At 31.7% G+C, this 18,596-nt stretch overlaps 2 protein-coding genes across 4 annotated transcripts; one reads left to right on the forward strand and one right to left on the reverse strand.

Annotated features, from left to right (window-relative positions):
• Nucleotides 1–17,833, forward strand: LOC141458435 (uncharacterized). Of its 3 annotated transcripts, none has more exons than XM_074136394.1 (8): nucleotides 1–212; nucleotides 3,805–4,057; nucleotides 5,683–5,975; nucleotides 6,068–6,292; nucleotides 7,655–7,783; nucleotides 9,449–9,754; nucleotides 10,722–10,938; nucleotides 11,478–17,833. In XM_074136394.1, the coding sequence occupies exons 2-8, from the start codon at nucleotides 3,863–3,865 to the stop codon at nucleotides 11,787–11,789; spliced, it is 1,677 nt and encodes a 558-aa protein (XP_073992495.1). In that variant the 5' UTR covers nucleotides 1–212; nucleotides 3,805–3,862; the 3' UTR covers nucleotides 11,790–17,833. The 3 variants fall into 3 exon arrangements, with proteins under 3 accessions (XP_073992495.1, XP_073992497.1, XP_073992494.1); XM_074136396.1 differs by lacking the exon at nucleotides 1–212 and adding an exon at nucleotides 3,467–3,636; XM_074136393.1 differs by lacking the exon at nucleotides 1–212 and adding an exon at nucleotides 3,468–3,734.
• On the reverse strand, nucleotides 1,432–3,427 carry Prosbeta3 (proteasome subunit beta type-3). Its single transcript, XM_074136397.1, has 5 exons — nucleotides 3,280–3,427; nucleotides 3,077–3,196; nucleotides 2,833–3,008; nucleotides 1,660–1,932; nucleotides 1,432–1,580 (listed from the first exon to the last, which is right to left on the reverse strand). The coding sequence occupies exons 1-5, from the start codon at nucleotides 3,280–3,282 to the stop codon at nucleotides 1,532–1,534; spliced, it is 621 nt and encodes a 206-aa protein (XP_073992498.1). The 5' UTR covers nucleotides 3,283–3,427; the 3' UTR covers nucleotides 1,432–1,531.
• Nucleotides 17,834–18,596: the final 763 nt, after the last annotated feature.

Raw genomic sequence — 18,596 nt, forward strand, 5'->3', positions numbered from 1 at the left:
TCAAATTTTTAGATATCTTGCCCAGCTAGATGTCGATACTCAACGAATGGGTAATATGAAAAATTAGTAAATTTTATCTTCCCATATTTCCTTTGGTACATATTTCATCTACAATGTTCATTTTTCTCTATGAGACAGTTGTTGTTCATATTTGTGCCAAAATACATAGAATTTCGCCCAGCAGAAATAGAGATACTACGTCTCAAAGTAAGGTAATGTGATTGATTACTACTCCGTATATTTCTTTAGTATTGCATCGACCATGTTATATTTTTTTTCTCAATTGTGGAGACCGTTGTACTTGAAGAAGATCCAAATATATTCTAGCCGTGCTATAGACGGTTAGAATGAAAATTCATCCAATTGGTTAATCATTCTAGTCCATTATTCCTTAGTTTTTAAAGTTCTTATTTTTAATTAGGGTGCCTCAATATGTAAAATCTAACTATTCGGCCGTTGTCGGTGGTGAGATCCAAAATACAATAATTTGCTGTACACACTAGCTAATACAGCATAATTTTTCCTTCGTTTAGGAAATACTTTTACCTAATTAGTATGACTTAATATGTATCTAGAAGTCTCCTGATGGAATAAAAGTAATTTATATATATATATGTTTGTAAATATGTGAAATTCCTCTCTCTTCTCATACAGTGAGACTGTTAACTGGTGCTATCCTACTTACTTTTTGGACATTCTTAGATCCTTCAGTTTTTTACTATTTTTTCGTATATTTTAGTATATTTACTCGTACTATCAAAGGGCAACGTTGTAGTATTTTAAATCCAGTGCTTAAGAAAGAATAATTACCTAAACTTCACTTCCGTTGAAGGTGAATAGTTTACGTTCATTTAAACTATTAAATTTCTGTAAATCTATATCCCAAAACAATCACAGGCCTTTTCGCGGTGGTTAGATCCTATTAATTTTCTTTCTTTTTTGTCCAGAATGTAAAGTGAATTAATTTTAATTTAAATATAGTCAATCTATTGAGATAGCACTTATTATACTTCTTAAAATGCCTTGAATTGAGCATATATTTTCTTCGTTGTGACAACGATTCTCTCAGCTCCAATGAAATTAGTCATCCAATATTCATACGGAAGTGATGCAAATATGTACCTGCAAGATATAGAATGCTATAAGCTGATGACTTCTGTCATCTCATGTAAAATCTATTCCAAGACAAGCTGCTTTAGATAACGTTCTTAACTTGAGTGAAGCCATTTCACATTTATTGAACAATTTGACCTTGGGCGCGACTATATTTAAATAAAAAATATATACATAAATAAATATATATAATCCAACTTTCCAACTGCTTTTCATTTCACTCTTTAACCCTAAAGAAGTATTGAGTACATCTATAGTTCACCACTCTGAATAAACAACAAACAATTTCAGAAGTCTAAAGGGTAAAAAAGACCAAAGTTTTTCTAATTTAGTTTAATAAAATTAACTTAAGTAATTCACAAATTCTGGAATAATTGATTATAAAAAAAAATAATATCTGATTGTACTTGAAACACATTTAGTCCATACGAGTTTTCAACTTTCGGTGAGTAACTTTATCTTTTTCACTGCGAAAATAAAAACGTTTATTAATATTTGTAAATATTTTTAATAATTATTAATAAAATAAATTTCTTGAAGACTTACATTATGTAAACACTAGCTCCCCATCCTGACAGGGCATCCCGGTCAAAAGCATTAACCAATGCTTGGGAAACAGTTTCGAAAAGATCTTCTGGTGAAAGATTTGGTTCCCATAATGCTTCACACATACCATAAAGTTGTTCAGCACAAGTGCCCGCAACTACAAAATCTTCAGGCTTATTCGGACAACCTATTAGGTCCATCCCGCATACATATGGTTCATTCGTTTTTGGAAGAAGACCAGCTACAACTGGTTCAACAAAGAATGGTCCGAATCTGAAAATGTAATGAAATAAAAATTACTAAACTAAATACACAATTGTAACAGAAATCGTACACATTCTAGCTGATCGGTCGACTCGAAAGTGGTATTTATTTACTAATTGTAAGGAGCACAGTACAATTGAACTAAAATGCGTCAAAATTTCTTAAAGCTGTAATGTAACTGCACAAGTAAGACAAAATAATTAAAGTGGTCTTCATTTAAAATAAATAATACCTTTCTCAAAAAACGATTTCTAACGTAATGGGCACACTTTTAATAATTCAATAATTATTTCAACAATTGAAAGAAAATTGGTTATTTACCTTTACCATGACTTTTATCGAATATGTTATTCCACAATTAAGGAATGCACTAATAGTTATTTGATTGCGTAAATCCCCGATTTCTCCAATTCGTAGCAGTCATACGTGTTTTTAAACATTTAGAAATTGAATAATTCAAGACTGCCGGCGTGTTTTAGTGTTGAACCTTACTCACTTTTACTTGCAAAACTAATAGAGAAAATGGATAAGCGCTGCTTAAGGATTCTAGGTGTCCCTGCGGTTATCCCAGACGAACATTACAAATACACTTGTACGATACCCAATACACCTAAAGGCCTGCAGTTTTAGTTGATGTGTGAAACTACATGGGTATAGCATACGAGCACTTACTTCATCACATATTATATTATTAACAGGCCTAAAACAGACACTTAAGAGAACCACAATATTTCTTTAGGTCACAGTGGATTTGGTTTCGTTACCTCTTTTACCTGTATAACCTAATTAAATCTAACTAAACAGAAGAACAGTGACCATAACTGGTAATATGTTATCATTAAATCCAATAATTTTTCTTCTCCTTATTTTTAAGCTAAATAATCCAAAAATTTTAAATTATAAACTTACCTTTTTTCGTAAAGAAGATTAGACAACATAGAGACAAAAACGTCTGGACTTATTCTCCTATCTTCTTTGAGTTCATATAAATTTACTCGGAATTTTAGCTTATTGCAAACAGTTAAGGTATCCGTAATTAATCCAGGCAGTCCACAATATAAGTGAGGCCCCATTTCAAATACTTTCTACAAATGATAAATTTGTAAGTGAGCCTTAGAGCTTCAAACCAAATTTTACAATTTGTTTTACCAACCTCAAAATCTGTTGCTACTGTAAATCCTTGCCTAATACCAAATCTGAGATCAGAAGCAATAGCCACACAATCCTTTCCTTTCATAGCCACAACGGCTCCTCCATTGTAAGAGAGTGGATTCTTAGAAGAAGAAATACATTTAAAAAAAAAAAACTGATGCATTGTAATAACACAAAGAAAAAGAGAGTAATGAAGATTCATACCATTTTGATGGGAAAGCTTCAACTGAATTGACCAACGAATAGCGTGATACACTACTTTTTGGAAGGTTGTAATGCTGAATCAAGCTGAAACCTAATTGTCTACTTCCAACATAACCTGTATCTTGGCAAACAGCAACATAGCCTGAACTCTATACTCTTTAGAGTAAATCTGTAGTCAGTACTCAGTAGTCCGTACCTACGCTCAACTTTGGATTAGAATAACTCGATGAAACGTAGTGTGCTGTTTATATAGTACATCTATATTTTAATAAATATTATTTCAAATCCTTCTTGGTTTGAAAAAATTATGTGTATTCTTTCTTTTCAAGTGATAATTGTACTTATCCAAAGTTGATTGTAAAAAAATAATTATTCCATTTATTATACAGTTTTAAAATGTTTTTAAAGAGAGTTTATAGTGTAGTAGCCCTTAAGTTTAAGATTTGCAGTATGATGTAAGTCTAATATATTTTAAATACCCATAAATGTCGATCTACTACCAAAAAGTGTTTTTTCTATTTGTAGGCTTTATTCGGATTTGAATGCAATTACAATTTGATGATGACTACCCGACTTTGCAATCATGGAGAGTTTTGTGGAACTAACATTTCAGAGTGATGAACATTGTTTGCCTATTGATATACATTTGGGAAGGAAGTCTACAGAAGACAGTAATTGTGATACCTTGGATAAAAAAGAAGTAGAAAATGTTTCTGCCTACAAGATGACCTTTACTGGTTTAACAGTGGTCGATCCCTCTTCTGTAGAGGATGCAAAGGTATATTGTCCTGACCAATAATTAATTTCCTAACCAAGAGCAAAATACTGAAAATATAAATGGTTTAATGAAGATTTAACAAAGATGTCGATAGTTAACGCGATACAGAAGGGTTCATGTCCTTTAATTTGAAAAAATTAACAATAACATTTTTAAAACTATGGATACTACTTTTATTGGTAATCAACACGTTTTGTTAATAAAATAATCTACCTGCGTTGCTTTCTATGTAACAAGTAAAGTTTTTATATCCTTTCTTCCCGATCTCTTTTATGCCGTGGTTTATGTTAATATAATTTTATTATATTTCGATCTTTTTCACTTTAGCGATTGTAACCATATACTCGTACTAGCTCTAGCCTTGGCAAATTCTATCATACCGCAGCGTTCAGCCAATTATATAATAGTTTTGGACACATTGTTACACTAAATCCTGCTTTTCTGCGCAATCGACCAATTTTAAACATTATAAAAGAACTATTATTCTTACTACTACATTACATTGTTTTTTCTCCTTCGCACATCGTACAAATTGTAGACCTGCAAAACTAAAATGCAATTATAAACCTGAGATGTTGGTGGCTTCGCAGATAATCATGTCCTGTTATCATTCTGAAAGGAGGCACCATAACTTTCGAGGTAGATTGGCAAAGTTCTTTTCCTTTACTTTTTTTGCCCCAGGAGAACTTAACTTTGAGATGCTTAAATGGCGTGGTACCTCAATTGCCAACCGCCGCCTCAAATACCTTCAGATACTCGTATCCCTGAAATTCTTAACCTTTCAAGCCTTCGCTTGAGAGTATATTTGTTAAAACGAGCACTACCTTTGTAGTGGTACAGTTTCCCCCGCCCTTTTATCGCAATCCATGCACTAACTTATTTATTGCCTGAACTAAAAAAAATACAAAAGACACGTCAATAATATCACAATTCCTTACAATAAAATAATGTAAACAAATTTTTAAGTAATAATATAATGTAGTCTTGTTATATCATACAACAACAAAAACACTATTTCTCTTCAGTTCGAAGTCGCCAGTGCTTTAAAAAACAGTCGGTTATTACACTTTTGTAAAAAAATCATATTTTTTTTTTTTAATTCGACACTGTCTTATATTTTCTGGGATTCTATTAAAAATTCTTATTGAAGTAACATTATTAAAGCACAATTGAAGCAATTCTGTTTTTTTAACCTTGTCGCAGATAAATGATTACTTTCTTTGCTTCTAATGTTGTATTGTGCTAGTTTCCTCAAGTTACCGCTTGTTTATCTATTTTTTGCCTTAGACCCAGCTTGTATATATACAAAGAAGGTAAAGTCGTGGATCTGCAATTGTTCAAAAAGCAGTTTTCAGCCTTCATTTTTTTTTTTTGCAGCAAACATAAAATATTTTTAGGACTTACCATCCTATCTACCTTGAGTAGGTGCCTGGAAACCCAAACATACATGGTCAGTTTATTTACCAAATTTACCTTTCAACTCATTGTGGTCAGGAAAAGAAGTAACTTCTGGTAAAGCAAGATGTGACAATATAGAATGAAAAAAAATGTGAGACATTTGGGAGGGCCGAAGAAATGTATACTTTCACATTTTCTATAGATTAATTTATATTTTTTTGTTTTAGGGTACTTTCAGCGAGTTAAGTATTGAGCAAAGAGGATCCAGTTTAGAACAAAATCATTTATTCTACATAAATGAAACTCCACTTTCACAAATTATGCAGCCAGTCGTTGATAACCATTGTGTAATCTTAGAAGTTGACCGAACAGATGATCCACTTACAAATGCTTTAATACAAATAGCTACATCTGAAGTTAAATCATCAAGTACATTATCTAATGATTCTGTCGAAGAGATGGCAGTTAGTAGTGAAGTAGAACATGCAATCGAAAGTATTCTAAACGATGTCACTTCAAGGTGAATATAGTAAATATCATACGTCTTTTAGGTGTCTGATAAATATCTCTAAAATTGACAATACTATCTATATTTCTTTTTTACTTCTTTAGCGATATAAAAGTATCAAATGAACAAAATAATGATGAATCTAAAAATAACAATAACAAAGGAGATAAAGGGACTCAAAAAGGAAAACGTACTAAGAAGGAGAAAACTGAAGAACAGTATGAGTGTAAAGAATGTGGAAAAACTTATAGAGAAAAGAGTCATTTAGCTACACATTCAAGAGCTCATATTAATGTTAGAAATTTTTGTTGTGAAGTTTGCGGGCAAAGGTAAATTAAAAATTTGATATATTTTTTTACTTTCTCATACTCCTCCTAAGAAATGCACGTGTTGAATAGCAGCAAATGTTTTATAATAATTCGTAATTGTTTATTGTGGAGACTTTAACTCTAAAACAGAAAATTGCAGGGAGTTCCACTTTGATTCCTAGTTTAGGGGCCAAAGTAGAACCCGACATTAAGATTTTGGGAAAAATCAACCATCGAGAATTGCCATTGTACTGGATCGACTGATTAACTTTTAGAGATTTCTCATAAACAGCTTCAATGATTCTTACTTTAAAGTAGTTGCTACTTGTTTATCTACAACTTTTTTTTTTTTTTTTTTTGACAGGTTGCCTCTAAAATTCCATTTCTGTGTAATATTTCGTCACCTACAATGTATTAATAAGAATTAAATGTGTAACTTTTATTCCAAATTTGAGATATTCATTTGTTCGGAAGTATTGAATAGATTTTTTAATGTCGCTTTAGTTTTAGAATATGGTTCCAATGTTTTTCTTTAAATTTATTGGACCACCCACCTACATTTAGAGCTTGGTCTTATTTCTTTTTTTAAAAACCATTTCTCCAGTGAACTCTTAAGAGAGATGTGTGGCACTATGAAGACTTTCAGAATATTGAACTTTTGTTACCCTTGTACATATGATATTTGTAAGAGTGAAGTGACTTCAGTCTTTTCTAAATTGAGAATTGGCACACTATCAGTCCAACGGAAGTACGAATGTAATATGGAAGTATGAATGTATCGAAAGTCTTTCGTGATTTCTGACCTAGGTCCAAATTTAAAAAAGTTTTCCTTTAGATAAAATAAATAAACTTCATTATTATATATGTACAATTAATTACAAAGATGAAGTACCAATGTAAATTTACATTTGATCTTCATAAAAGTTAAGGGGACCCTTAGGATGAGAAAAATAAACTAAAAAGGGTAAAAGGATGGGAAAAGCTGCAGCTAGGGCAGGATATGTTAAACCCTTTTGGGTCTTAGGGAATGCATTGATGGTAGGTCGCGGCAGAGTGGGTTAGGAAGACTGTCTAGAGAGAAAGGCGATTCAGCTTACAATTTTTATTAAAGAAGTGTACGGTGATTATAGATGCAGTCTCATAGAGTGAGTCGATTTTAGTACGTCGAGGTATGAAAAATTCTCTTAGTTAATTGGCCTAACAGACGATTTAGTTCTTCTTAGAAGAGTGCACTGCAGAGATATCCAGAAAGTGAGAATCTAAGTGAAGCTATGCTGTCTGGACTCGAAACCAGAACTTCTGCAAATTCATAAAGCTACCCTCAGCTTTAATTTAGTAGAAAATGATTTTATATTTATCACCTTTTTTAATATTCTGTTTCAGATTCAAAACAAAAGCCAATTTATATTTCCATTCTCAGACTCACTCTGACACACCGTTTACATGTACAGAGTGTAATAAAACTTTTCAGGAGAGAAGAATTCTTAAAAGACATATTAGAGTTGTACACAGGTTAGTAAATAATTAGATACTAAAAATTTATTAAACGTAATATAATAAACGCTTTATTTAAATTAAATTATTCTGATTATAATTTTTAAACGTTTAGATAACTAAAGCAATGCAGCAATGGCTATTAGCTGTGTGCCAGGAGTTTGGTATTACACCAATCCAAAAACATTGGATAGTAAATATTGATTGTATCGTAACAGAAGGAAAACAAAATAACTGTACAGTATATATATATATATACTGATATATATATATATATATATATATAGACATAATAGACATAATATATATATATGTATACATTAATATGTATACTTTTATTGCATTATGAACTTTCTTTATTACGATTAATTATAATGCTACTGGGTCAATGATCATTATTAAATTGTTCGATGAGAAAGGCTCGCTCGGTAACGCAAGCTTCTTGGGTGTCTGTAAATATTCTGCCAGCCGTGGTTAATAACCTCCCTCCAACTGATAGAGACCTTCTCTAGCCATCTGATACGGAATTCTCTTAAAACAGTAGTTCCCACAAAGTGGCCACATCTTAAATTTTATTCTTAAGGATATTTAACTGGGTTCTAAACTTTTTATATTTAACTGGTAAAATCTCTATTGCATTGTCCTTATTGCCTGTACTTGACAGTAATTCGGGCAATGTTCAACCAATATGTGACAATACATTGTGATGAATTAACCTGTTTAATGTTCAATCTCGCTTTTAAGAAGTTGCCTGAGAAGAAAGATCTTTTGAAATGCTAAGTGACACTTTTGAAAATTAGAGAGCTCCTCTTAAGAAATTGGGCTACAGAAAAAGTTAAAAAAACTTGTGTATTAGGGTTGAAAAACATTGAGGAGGGAAATTTCGAGGGAGCTGCGAATAGTTCGGTACATACATAAACACTGAAAAACAGCGTGTAAATGAAAAATGCAGCATTCTCCTTGCCAACACATGCTTTTATGAATGGCAAGTGCTTTAAGAGCATAATTCTGTCCAGTTCTGCCAAGGTTATAATCTTCGAAAAAACAATACTCGTTTAAACTTAGGCGTTAGAATTTTAGACAAATATGGAGTGCGTTAAGAAAGTCGGGTAAGTTCACAATTAGTTGTTTTGAAGCGAATTTTTTCGGGAAAATCGGTGTATTGGATGATCAGTCATGGAGCACAAGACGAAGAGCTGAATTTTTTGGTAAGGAGGCTGACTTTGTGAGCTTAATGAAGTTAGACAGACTACGATGAGCTGGATGGTATGTTAACTTTACCAAGTGTTCGAAGTGTCAAGTTAACGTGCATAATGAGCTCGTAATAGTGACGAATTAATAAGACGCAAGTTTGTTCGTGGAGATTGCTAATTCTAAAAGGTTGGACAAAGAACAACTAAAAAAATATATATATATATGGGAAAACGGATAGGATTTTACGAGTGCCTTTGAATCAAGGCTGCCACTTTCCAGATAACCATCCATGCAGTGTTCTTTTTTGGTGGTGTTCAAAAAAAGAGCACCAAATATTTGCTTTAAAATTACGGTTTCAAAGAAACTTTGACGCAAAGAAATACAGGACTTGATTTTTTAAAAATTTTAATTTAATAATTATTTAAAACCAAGTCAATTCTAGCTATAAAAAATTTGTGTCTACTAAATTTGTCTATTATTTGATTTCAGTCATAAAGAACTTCATAAGTGCAATCAATGTGAAAAAGCATTCAAGTCGGCCACAGTTTTGTCATTGCATTATACCTTACATACTGGTAGTAAACCTTTTCGATGTTCAATGTGTCCAAAAACGTTTGTGTACAAGAGTACCTTAGCTACACATGTCAATCAGTTTCATCAGTGTACTACATGTTTACCATCCGCTTGTAGACATAGCTCAAGACCATGGCTTTGTCCAGTCTGCGGCAAAGGATTTTCTCTTAAAGGAACATTAAATACGCACATGAGGACGCATGATCCAGAAAAGCATTTCAAGTGAGCAGTCTTATTTATTTATTTTTAACATATCGTATTTTGATTTTTTATTTACTATAGATTTGTCGTTATTATGGTCTGTAGAGTAGTTTAAATTTGATTTGTATCAAATAATGTTAGCGTACCTAGTCGGTACTTGACCAATTTCGGGGCACATCTGAACCAGTCATCGGTTGAAAACCATATAGCGGACAGTCAGGGATAACAGCAGTCTCAATTCAGAAAAGATGAGTATTTAAGTGGGCAAGGCATAAGGCAAGCTGAAAACAAGCCAGCAACTATCTCCTTCTTAAGTTAAACAGTGTTCGGCCTATTTCACATTAGAAGAATAGACCATTGCATGTCCTAGGCAAGCTCACAGTGTTTTCTATTTACTGCTTTTCTAATTTCCTCACTATTGGTTCTGTTTGTAGAAATATAATTTAACGGGGTAATTTCGGATGTTGTTCTTGAGCTAAATGGCCAATCCGGTTGTTCATTACTAGGGATCCTCGGAAATCTAACTAAAAAATATCAAATCGTTGAGCTTTGCGCTGTTCAAAGCAAACTTTAACCAACTCAACGGTCTGCCATGTCTTTTAAGACAACAATAGCAGCCTAGTATGTCGATAAACTGAGGGCTTGCGATGAAAGCCTGTTTCGCAACTGCTCGAGGGCCAAGGCTACAGCATTTCTTTCTTAAAATTCGATTACAAACGTGGTGAAGATCTGAAAATTTTCATTGAAAACACCAATCTTTGTAAATCTTTTTTCATTGATTAGTGAAAATATGTGCCCAAATCAGCGCAGGATTTCCTTTGTTTGTTTTTTGTGCCAGCGCTATTAATCTGGAGTAAAATTTTATAATCAATAACTTTTGGGTATATTTTCCACAGACCTCCTATCAGCTCAAGTTTTTTGAGAAATTCAATCACTTTATCAGAAAAAAAATAATTACGTTTAATTGATTATTTCTTTTAATTGTCAGATGTACGGAATGTCCTAAATCTTTCGCTCACAAACAGTCGTATGAAACACACATGAAATGGCATAAGGGTGAAGGACCGCAATACAAGTGCGATCAGTGTGCCAAATCATATTTTAACGTATTTGCATTGAGAAGGCATTACTTAAAACATATTTCGCAAAAAAACTTCATCTGTGCAATTTGTTCAAAAGCTTACTGGATGAAGGATGCATTAAAGGTAATTTACTCATTTATTCTTAACTGCTTTTCTTCTCCTGTTCAGGTTTTTGCGCTGTGCCTAAAATTCAGAAAAAGGAGACTACATGTCATATAAATCGTCCAACAGTTGAAAAATTGATATTCCTTTTACATTTTACCATGGATGACATATGAAAACAATCTTTTTAGAGAAGCCAGGTTACAACATTTTTTGTCCGATGATTTAATCACTTTCCTTATAACAGTATCTACTGTTTTTTTTGTTTTTTTTTACATTATACAAGTCAGCAAAGAAGATACTGTTTACGTCGTTAAAAGAAAGATTCCTGGGGGAAGCCACCTTCCCTTCTCTTAGATGTAGATGATGTTACTTGCCCAGGTCCTTTCCTGGCTAAGCCCCTTGGCTTAGCTTCACCGCGGATGGTAGAATTTCAAATTAAAATTAAGGCAGTTCGAAGAATTATCAGCCTTGTTCTTAAATCTATTAGCGTGAGTTTAGATAATTATAGTAATTCCAATCTATTGTACTAATAGTTCTAAAATATAATTTGTTTTTAGGTACATATGCGAACGCATACAAACGTTAGACCATTCCAATGTCAGAGATGTCCTAAAGCTTTCCTGCATAAGCATACTTTAGAAGGGCACATAATAAAAAGTCACCAACAAGAGCAACAAGTCGCCGTTAGAAAAGAGCTTCCACTTACACCAGTTGTTCCTGTTTCTTCGGCTACACTAGCGCCTCCAACACTTCCTTCAATTGGTCCGCAACATTTAGTATATTACCAACTTGCTCCTTCTCTACAAACTATTAGTCATAAGGAAATTTCGTCTAACGAAAGTACTTCTCATGTATCTCATCTACTCTAGAGCCAGCATTGATATATTCACTTTAAAACTTAATCGCTTTTAAAATGATTGATCATAAGTTCCTATTGGTGCAATTCTAAAGTAAGTCTAATATTTTTCAAGGCTATCTTTTTTTACGATTGAAAATAGGCTTAGATAAGGTAAATAAATCTTTGGAAAGTATATTATATTAACAGATTTATAAAAAGAATTATTTTTTTTTAATTTAAAATTTTAAGTATAAAGAAAATATTTTTAGGTTTTAAGGTTGTTTAGATTTTTTCTTTAATAAGTACGTACTGTCATGGATATAGGATCAGTATTCTAAGGAGGTTGTGAAAATCCAACTAAAAAAGTATCTATATAGTTAGTTACTTAATTAGTATTGTGGGCAGAGCGTATGCAGATGTTCACTCTTGGGATCCAACTTGTTTTGCAGTTGTTTTGGAACGTGTACGTAGGCAGTTCATCCAAAAATCTTGAGATGTTTTAGATTTACTCGTCTCTTTGACCAAACTTCTTCAAGTGTTTTATTACGAACAGCTTTCGTAGGCTAAAGATTTTTCAAGTAAATAGCTGTATTTGCAGCTTCAGCCCAATATTGTTTAACTATGTTAGAATCCTCCTTCTGGTTTTTCTCGATAACTCTACGATTAGCCCTTTTGGCAACGCTTTTGGCAATGGTGGACTTTTCTGATGTTTTATACCATGTTTCTTTAAAAAGTTTTTGAACTCATTATTCAAATATTCAGTTCCATTATCTGTTCGAATGGCTTGTAGACGATTTCCTGTTTCAGCTACAGCAAAAGTTTTCCATTCCTTAAATTTTGTTAAGACTTCGTTTTTATGTTTAAGAAAATAACCAAAACTTTTTCTAGAAAAATCGTGTGTGATCATGAAAAGATAATACGTGCCTCCATATGAACTTACACTCATTGGTTTTTGTATGCTTTCCTTTTATTCACGTAATACAGGGTTGATCATTTCCTTTAAATTTTACACCTTCTACCGTTCCATCTCTCAAGAGTCTCATTGATTTTCTGTTGAGGTGTCCCATTTTGCGACGCCATAATTTTTCATCGTTTCTTTTAAAATCAGAGCTAGCTGATTCAAACTGATGGTTTTCAATAGCTGACCTAGCCGTATGGCCACTATCTGCATCCAATTTATAAAGTCCACCTAAACAACTAGCATGAGCTTTAATTGTTCCTTTATTAGAAAATTCGACTTTATTATAAAAATCACATCCATTTTCAGAGAAAATAAATGGTAATCCTTTTTTAATCATTTGGTGCGCTGAGAAATTTAATCCCAAGTCCCGGGACAAAAATTACATCGACAATTTTTATTTCGTGATTTTTAATTTTTGTAAAGTTATCACCTTATCCTTTACTTTGATCTTTTTGATTGTTTGCCATCGAAATCTAAACTTGTATCGTTTTGAAAGTTTTTGGCCCAGTGTATTTTGTTCGAATTATTTGAGATTATTTGATGAGCAGAGAAAAAAAAAAGGTATCTTATTCTATTAGTAATTAAATATAAATTTAAAGAGGGTATTATTTTTGTTAGTTTTACAATTTCTAATTTATTTTTCGACATAGCTTTTCATTTTTGAAAAAGTTTTCTATTCTATTTGTAACCTATTTAAGATTATTGATTTATTTCTGAAAATGGCTAAAAATGTTTTAAAGGTTATGTTATAATTAAATACAGGTATACTTTATCTTACGTCGATAATAATTGATTCCGAAAGAAATGTCTTTGTTATCATCTAAGGCTTTACTACTGGAAAATAAACGCTACTGTAGTATTATTTATGTAAAATAACATAGAAGTTAAATATTATAAATAAGACAACTCTGTCGCAAATGAGTATGTTTCTAAGGAAGATTTTGTTTTAAAACTATTTTTTATGTTATTTTATCGTGATTTCCTAACTTTTATTTCCTATTCTAATGTTTTTGGAAGACGGATCATCGATTATTAAGACAAAATTCAACCTGCTAAATGCTCATGTTCACTAATAGACGCGCAAAACTCTTCCATCTATCATCTTCCTTAGCAGCATAATCTCTATGGGTGAGCGTCTTGGATTTTACGAAGAGGCAGAAACTAAACAAACGACAAACTTCTTTCCACCCGGTTTGGCGATCAAATCTTTCAACAGAAAACAAAAAGCATATAAACTCCTACGAAAAATAAACAATGCTTCCACAAATAAACCTACTTATCCAAAGAATATCTGTTCTCTCGGCATCTCTGAAAATCCCCTCTAACGTCAATTCGTTTAAAATAGATTGATACAACAAGGGAGTACATCAATTGAGTGATAACATTTTATCTATATTATATTCGCAGTGATTCTGATTGTATTATTGTTAACATTAAATTAAAAAATAGTACTAACACAAAGGCTAAACTCAAAACGCCGTAAGGCGAGGTATACCTGTATTTATAAGACCGTCCAAATAGTAATGTACAATTTTTTTACACATTCCTTGAAGAGTTAAGTATTATTTTAATAAGTACTATTTTGTTTTATTTTAAAGTGATAAGAATTATCTATCTTTATCATTAGTTTTAGTACTGTTGGTGCCTTAACCTTTTAGTATTAGTATTGTTTATTAAATTAAGTAATAAAAACAAAGAATCACTTCAGTAGCTAAGTTGTTAGAGGCTAAAATGGGTTTCATTAAATGTAAATTAAATGAATGAAATATCTATATAAGATACGACTCTACATATGTGAGAGCACCTTATCCAGAGTTTGATGTAAAAGCCGCTTGCCAAATAGGTATTACTTCACTTTTCTTGAAGCGCTATTGTTATTACGAAAAAGACTTAAACAAACGAAAAATTAAATTACAAAAACTAAGCCTTTGAAAGTAAGATAAAATCCCCTTCACAAGACCTACTTTCAACAAACCAAATTTATATATTTATATAAATCTTGATGTAATGAATGTTACATAATTGTTTATTTGTGTAAAGAGAAATGCACGATTCAAAAGAGTTGTGAATAAGAATCACTCGTCCCCTGATTTAAACGGTAAGACGAATCCCAGAAAACCGTGGGAGACACAAAATTCTTATAAAATAAAAGAAACTGTTAATTATATTAATCTAAGAACGTAAAATTCGAGATGTTTTCATTAAAAATAAGGTAGGGTACATGGAAAAATGAAATTGTTGCAATAACTTTCAAAAATACGTTTAACGTTCATATCTTTTTCCATTTTATTTTTTAAAAAATTCCATACAAATGAAAAAGTGAAAGGATACAAATATTAAGAGGTTTCATAGTAATTACAAATTAAAAAATTATTAAAAATCAATCTTTAACTTTTTTCCGAACGTTGAAATGCTAAAAATAAGCAGATATTCCGTGGGTATTTGGTGATAAACATTTTCTTACTCTGGTGTTTTAAAACATTCTTATTTCATTATTTTTCGATTTATTCAAACATGACTTAAAGAATTGATTAAAAGTAAAGTAATCGCTTATTTTTCAGATGGCTGAATGTACATATATCGATAGGTGTCGTATACTTGGAAGGAGTAAGAACTTTATTATTAGTTTTTATTGCAAAATAAAGTTTAGGAGCGGTGTGTTCTCGAACTTGGGACAGCTACGCTTTGCCCATTCTGCCTTTTATGGTAAAGTAAAAATGCCTATTTTTTCAGGCGTGCCTTACGTCCAACTACCATTTAGGTGTCGTGGATGGAGGCGACTAGCATACATACTATACTGTAAATTTCATTTATTATCCATTAAATAAAATCCAAGGCCTAAGATCAGTAATCGAACCCTGTAATACAAGACATAATAGCTTTACTGGTTTCGCCTCTAACCGCTCGGCTACTTTGCGCCTATTGCCTATTGCTAATTGAAAACTTTTACTTTTTCTTGTTTATATTTAAAGATTATTATTAGTTAGTGAATCGTCATACCTTAAATTATAGTGAGAAGGTTTTATCGGCAATTGGAAGAGAAAGTATTTTGGTAAAATCATTTCTTTATTTAAATTTAGACTTGTATAAATGGAATGTCTCCAAGAAAGACTTTTTTTTGGTAGAAATCTATCGAGTCTTGTGTCCTGCAGGTCGGGGCCCTCTGACAGTGTTGCAACTGACTGGTAAAGTGTGGGAACTTTTCGTAAACTGCCGGAGGTTATCGGCATGGCTTCAATTGCGTTACTTAATGACAGTCGAGGAAATTTAGTGTACATTTCAAGTGCTCTCTATTTTACTATATATTTTTTCGTTGTGGTTTTTCAAGTATTTTGTTACTCTGTCAAATTCTGTTATACTAGTTAGTATTAGCGCATTGTTTTTTTAAGTAAGGTGAATTGTTAGTCTAATCTTAGACTAAAAAAAATCAAGAAATTGGACCTAGCCTTAGCTTCTGTTTTACCCGTGTTGGTATTTAGTCAGAAGTATTGTTTGTTAAATACGGTTTATCTTTTTGATAATTATTCTTGCCTAAAATAATTTGTCTTGTACGTATTCAACATTTAATACTTTTTACATGTTATTAAGGTCAACTAACTGTCTCCCGACAGTCTTAATTATTATTCATTTTTAGTGAGGAACAAGTATTGTTAATTTCCATCGTGCCATTATTTTTTTATCATTACTGACATTTTGCATTTTAATTTTACTGCCCTCCCCTTTTTTTGGATTTCTTATTTTGCTAATTATATGTACCTGTTCTTCCATTCTTCCGAACATTTTCTGTGCGCATTCCTTACAACATGCAAATCTCAAAGAAAGAAGGAATTGGACTCAAACAAGAAAAAACATTGTTATTGGCAATTAGCTGGCCATTGCCAATTAAAACCTTCTCATAATTTAAGAGTATTAAATTTTTTTCCTATAAGCAGTTAATTTCAAAAAGATTCTTAGAGTATTGTTGATATCAGTCTTCCCATAATGTGCCATTTCATTATGCAGTTCCGTAACTTTTAAAACGTTAAGTGCAATTAAGAATTAATTATAAATTTCCAAGACTTTTATCAATTTGTTATATGAAAATTTCATAATGAAGTGTTAAAATTTTCGTAAATTTTTTTTTTTTTTAATTCCAACTTCTATAGAATTGGTTTCTGAGAGAAACATAACAATATTTTTGTTTTAAAATTATATTTGAACTAGATATTTTTAAAAAATGTACTCGGTAAACTACTTTCTATTTTTTTGTAAACTATTTTCTTGAGGTTACTGACTTTTGTGGAAATGAATAGTCCATTTTATTATAATAAGGGCCAAAATGCGAGTGGCCTGAGATCCAGAGGCTATTATCCCAACTAATTTACATTGTAACGTTTAAAAAAGTTAAGGAGCGAAGGCATTGGGCTAAATAACGATACCCAGTCTCGTACACCCTAATCTCATAACATTGCTGATGACGGTAGACTCTTTTCCGTTTACATTTAGGTTGCCAGCCATATAAGCAGGCCTAATCATCAAGCTCCTTGAATTGTCTGATCAAATTCCTCCAAAAGTATCTTAGTTTGCGGACTGCCATTTACCTCTAACCAGAATATCTCCATTTTCTCAGCTTCTCCTTCATTGATAATCCCTTCTCTAAATGATTCATTTTTAGTGTATAAACAATTGTGGAGTATCAGAAGCAATCAGATTCTCTTAGGTGGACATAGATGTCCATGTGGATGTTCGAGATTTTCTCAATTTGCCTAAATAATCTTCGAATTCTCCAGATTCCTTCCATTTTTAAAGTTTTTATCACAAACTACATCTTGTGATTATATCAGTGTATGGATTATTCATTTCAGTAAAACAGAATATAGTAAAATAATTCAGTATTTATTAAACTCATTGTATTATTTTTTCATATATTTTCTCATTTATCTAATCTTGTATTTTTTAAGACAATAATACTCGAAAAAACATAAATTTATATACATATGTAAATCGATTTAAAATCGAGTTAGGTGATATTTGAAACAATTTACTTCATTTTTGTTTATAATAATTAATTTTTTGAATTGTTATTCAAAGCCCGTACAATGTATGGTTGCCTGATAAAGAGAATCTCACTAAGATTATGATAATTTTATATCCTTAACTCTCTAAGGTAATCCAGACTCATTATTTCTCGATTATTGCTTAATGTGCTTAAGTTGTAGGTGAAGGAGCAAATCGTAACGAATGGAACATCAAGTGTGAGATAATTTGCTTATACTTCACCTTTATAAAAAAGGAATAAATACATAAAAATACCTGATGATCTCAAAACATGTTTTAACGTAACGTGATTTGGCAAACATGGGTGCGATGTTTATTTAAGTTGTAAAGAAAAAAAAAGAACGCAAAAGGTTAAGTATATAATTTTTTTTTGTTTTAGCGTATGTCTGCCTGATGTTTAAAACCTATCAAAAAATCTTAATATCTACTACCAAAAATCTTTAGTGCCTGAAATTACATCAGTGTCATATATAGCTTCAGCGATAACACTGCTCAATTCTCACAGTTTTGTCTGATTTAAACACAATTTAATTAAATCAGTTTCTCATTTGTATAGCTAACCCTGTCAAATAGAAATATATGTAGTTCGTTTACTTTAAGAAGAGTGTAGACTCCTAATAAATTGTTTAAGACTAAACGCGACATCATTTGAAGCCCCTACTGAATCTACAGGACAAATATTCTACATAATCTACTGATTAAAATCGTAAGTATACTACCAATCGTTTCTAGTCATTCGCTATTCAGTAATGATTATTGTGCGTAAAAATAATTTTCTGCTGAGCCTACATTGAAAGTTATGCTTTATATTTAATGATTTCACGGTATTAGTTTTATACT

The sequence above is a fragment of the Rhodnius prolixus genome, unplaced genomic scaffold, assembly GCF_049639745.1.
Source record: "Rhodnius prolixus isolate KJV_2025 unplaced genomic scaffold, Rpr scaffold_5, whole genome shotgun sequence".
In the NCBI taxonomy this organism is placed as follows: Eukaryota; Metazoa; Arthropoda; class Insecta; order Hemiptera; family Reduviidae; genus Rhodnius; species Rhodnius prolixus.

What these genes read in the sequence shown, in the direction of transcription:
- Prosbeta3 (XM_074136397.1), bottom strand. An exon ending in AATCTTCTTTACGAAAAAAG is followed by an intron (nt 1,933 to 2,832) that starts GTAAGTTTATAA and finishes TTACATTTTCAG; the next exon opens with ATTCGGACCATTCTTTGTTG. An exon ending in GGAGCTAGTGTTTACATAAT is followed by an intron (nt 1,581 to 1,659) that starts GTAAGTCTTCAA and finishes TTATTTTCGCAG; the next exon opens with TGAAAAAGATAAAGTTACTC.
- LOC141458435 (XM_074136394.1), top strand. Translation starts at nt 3,863, where the DNA reads ATGGAGAGTTTTGTGGAACTAACATTTCAGAGTGATGAACATTGTTTG. An exon ending in TGTGAAGTTTGCGGGCAAAG is followed by an intron (nt 6,293 to 7,654) that starts GTAAATTAAAAA and finishes ATTCTGTTTCAG; the next exon opens with ATTCAAAACAAAAGCCAATT. An exon ending in GGATGAAGGATGCATTAAAG is followed by an intron (nt 10,939 to 11,477) that starts GTAATTTACTCA and finishes ATTTGTTTTTAG; the next exon opens with GTACATATGCGAACGCATAC.